General features: G+C 46.5%; 1 protein-coding gene across 1 annotated transcript in view; it reads left to right on the top strand.

The window, feature by feature from the left end:
* Positions 1 to 2,500, top strand: part of dnah2 (dynein, axonemal, heavy chain 2) — a 453,668-nt gene that overhangs the window by 396,813 nt on the left and 54,355 nt on the right. The window contains exons 72-73 of the mRNA XM_063186341.1: positions 510 to 660; positions 1,852 to 2,000. Coding sequence (XP_063042411.1) covers positions 510 to 660; positions 1,852 to 2,000 — 300 coding nt within the window. The remainder of the gene's footprint in view (positions 1 to 509; positions 661 to 1,851; positions 2,001 to 2,500) is intronic.

The following is a 2,500-nucleotide window of genomic DNA, read 5'->3' as shown; positions in this document are numbered from 1 at the left end:
GTGTGTGCGTGTGTGTGTGTGTGTGTGCGTGTGTGTGCGTGTGTGTGTGTGTGTGTGTGTGTGTGTGTGTGTGTGTGTGTGTGTGTGTGTGTGTGTGTGTGTGTGTGTGTGTGTGTGTGTGTGTGTGTGTGTGTGTTTGTGTAATATACCAGGGTCTGGTGGCGGGGGACATAGCATATTCCATATCTTATTTCTGTCTATTGACATAGTAAGAGGGAGCACACACACACACTCAAACACATGAAAGACAAGATAATGACGATGCAAATAATGGTAAATTCAAGGGATTTCAATGAACACAACTCAGCAAGTCTTTCTTATCCTCTATCTATCCATTACACCTTTTATTCTTATGAACTTATAACCACCACCACCACCACCCCACTCCTCTCTCTCTCTCTCTCTCTCTCTCTCTCTCTCTCTCTCTCTCTCTCTCTCTCTCTCTCTCTCTCTCTCTCTCTCTCTCTCTCTTTCTTTCTCTCTCTCTCTCTCTCTCTCTCTCTCTCTAGGGTCTGAAAGTGATAGACCTGCAGATGCCTGATTTCCTGCGTACTCTGGAGAATGCGGTGCAGTTTGGTTCTCCGGTTCTTCTGCAGAACGTCCAGGAGGAACTGGACCCCTCGCTCGCCCCCATCCTCAACAAGTCCGTCACCCGTGTTGGTAAGTAGCGCATGCAGACACACACACACACACACACACACACACACACACACACACACACACACACACACACACACACACACACACACACACACACACACACACACACACACACACACACACACACACACAAACACACACACACAAGCTCATGTGGTGTGGACATGTTACTGTACTGTCTAACCTAAATGCACTTCCTAACAACAACACACACACACACACACACACACACACACACACACACACACACACACACACACACACACACACACACACACACACACACACACACACACACACACACACACACACACACACATTTCATGAAGAGTTGAGTGCAGTTGCCCTTCCTTCATTAGAACCCAGGAGGCATGAGGGCCACCCATCCAGGGGTCCATATTGCTCACACAGCTGGGTCAATAGCCTCAAGGCAAGCCAGCCAGCCCGCCTGACACCATAGAAATACTTATTTTCTCCCCTGCCATGTGTATACCATGCAACTTCCATGGGACATGGAACATGGGGTGATTTAATTGTGATTACCTAGACCTTGGCAAGGCCATTTCACGGTGCAGTCAAGGAAACATGGTGCCAAATCAGTAGTATGTGTGTAGGGGAGAAGACTGTTGCCCCATCGGACACCAAACTTGGGCCACTGGGGTACCAAACTAGGGCTGCGACCTCAACAACTCATTGGTTTAACAGTCAGCACACACAAACAACAACCCTTCTGATGGCCACCTCATCTCACTTGATGTGACTTTATGTGACCTGTTCACCCAGACAGGGCTCTAAATTGACCTTTTTCATCAGCAGCAAAAATGGCTAGTAGATGTTAATTTTACTAGCCAAACACGCACTCACTAATGGGTTAAAGTAAGTCAACTATAAACTCAAATTTCTCCAGCATTTGGCCAGTTACCGGGTGTTAATTTAGAGCCCTGCAAATATGTGCTGTGTGTCCCTGCGTGTGTTTTCCAGGTGGGTGTCTGCTGCTGAAACTAACCCTACTTAGCATATGCACTTGTCGTTCTGTATTATCTCCTGTGCACTTTGTATCTGCTAGTGGTGTTTGGCTATGATTATGTCTGCCAAATGCAATGCAATTTAATGTAATGTAATGCAAAAATGTAATGTAATGTAATGCAATGCAATGCAGTGTAATGTAATGTGTGTAATGTGGTTTTCCAGGTGGGCGTCTGCTGCTGAAGCTGGGTGATAAGGAAGTGGAGTACAACCCTGACTTCTCCTTCTACATCACCACCAAGCTCTCCAATCCCCACTACACACCTGAGATATCCACCAAGACCACCATAGTCAACTTTGCAGTCAAGGAACAGGTTAGTCTGTGTGTGTGTGTGTGTGTGTGTGTGTGTGTGTGTGTGTGTGTGTGTGTGTGTGTGTGTGTGTGTGTGTGTGTGTGTGTGTGTGTGTGTGTGTGTGTGTGTGTGTGTGTGTGTGTGTGTGTGTGTGTTTGAGTGTGGGTGTGGGTGTTGGGTGTGGGTGTTATCTAACTTGGACGTTTTTATGTATTGATTTCTTTGTGCACACATGTTTCAGAGTGCAGACACATGTGTGCATTTGTGTGTGTGTGTGTGTGTGTGTGTGTGTGTGTGTGTGTGCATTTGTGTGCATTTGTGTGTGTGTGTGTGTGTGTGTGTGTGTGTGTGTGTGTGTGTGTGTGTGTGTGTGTGTGTGTGTGTGTGTGTGTGTGTGTGTGTGTGTGTGTGTGTGTGTGTTTGAGTTTCTATGTTTGTGTCTAACTCCTGTGTGTATTTGTGAATGTGTTGCCGTCAGTGCCTGCACATCAAGTGTATATATTGTTATGCATGCTCATCAC

Source organism: Engraulis encrasicolus, chromosome 21 (genome assembly GCF_034702125.1).
Source record: "Engraulis encrasicolus isolate BLACKSEA-1 chromosome 21, IST_EnEncr_1.0, whole genome shotgun sequence".
NCBI lineage: Eukaryota > Metazoa > Chordata > Actinopteri > Clupeiformes > Engraulidae > Engraulis > Engraulis encrasicolus.
The sequence above is the reverse complement of the archived record's forward strand: the minus strand, read 5'-3'. Positions and strand labels throughout refer to the sequence as shown.